Source organism: Penaeus monodon, chromosome 19 (assembly GCF_015228065.2).
Source record: "Penaeus monodon isolate SGIC_2016 chromosome 19, NSTDA_Pmon_1, whole genome shotgun sequence".
NCBI lineage: Eukaryota > Metazoa > Arthropoda > Malacostraca > Decapoda > Penaeidae > Penaeus > Penaeus monodon.
Genome location: NC_051404.1, coordinates 5799964 through 5800268, shown reverse-complemented (window position 1 = coordinate 5800268; position 305 = coordinate 5799964). Strand labels below are relative to the sequence as shown.

Sequence of the window (305 nt, the reverse complement as noted above, 5' to 3'; positions counted from 1 at the left end):
AAAAAAATTCTCCAAAGCCAGTATTGTAGTTCCGAGTTGAAATTTCTATAAGAGTAAAATATGAATTACGAGACTTGTACAAGAAACCCTAGGCCTAGTGAACTTTATTACCACTTCACCGCAACACAATATTTCTGACACTTACCTTGTCTACATTGACTTTCTTGAAGGCTGCTTGGAGTGCCTTGAAGTTATTGATGTATTCATGTTCCAAATTTGTATTAAACTTTATTCTCTTCATGGGAATGGTTCCTGAAGAAAAACAAAAGGTTTTACTTTCCAAACAATATCTAGCAACAGAATCC

At 34.4% G+C, this 305-nt stretch overlaps 1 protein-coding gene across 3 annotated transcripts in view; it reads right to left on the bottom strand.

The window, feature by feature from the left end:
* LOC119585021 (microtubule-associated protein RP/EB family member 3-like) overlaps positions 1-305 on the bottom strand; it is a 46883-nt gene that overhangs the window by 37847 nt on the left and 8731 nt on the right. For all 3 annotated transcript variants that reach the window (XM_037933635.1, XM_037933637.1, XM_037933638.1), the window contains exon 3: positions 146-252. In XM_037933635.1, coding sequence (XP_037789563.1) covers positions 146-252 — 107 coding nt within the window. The remainder of the gene's footprint in view (positions 1-145; positions 253-305) is intronic.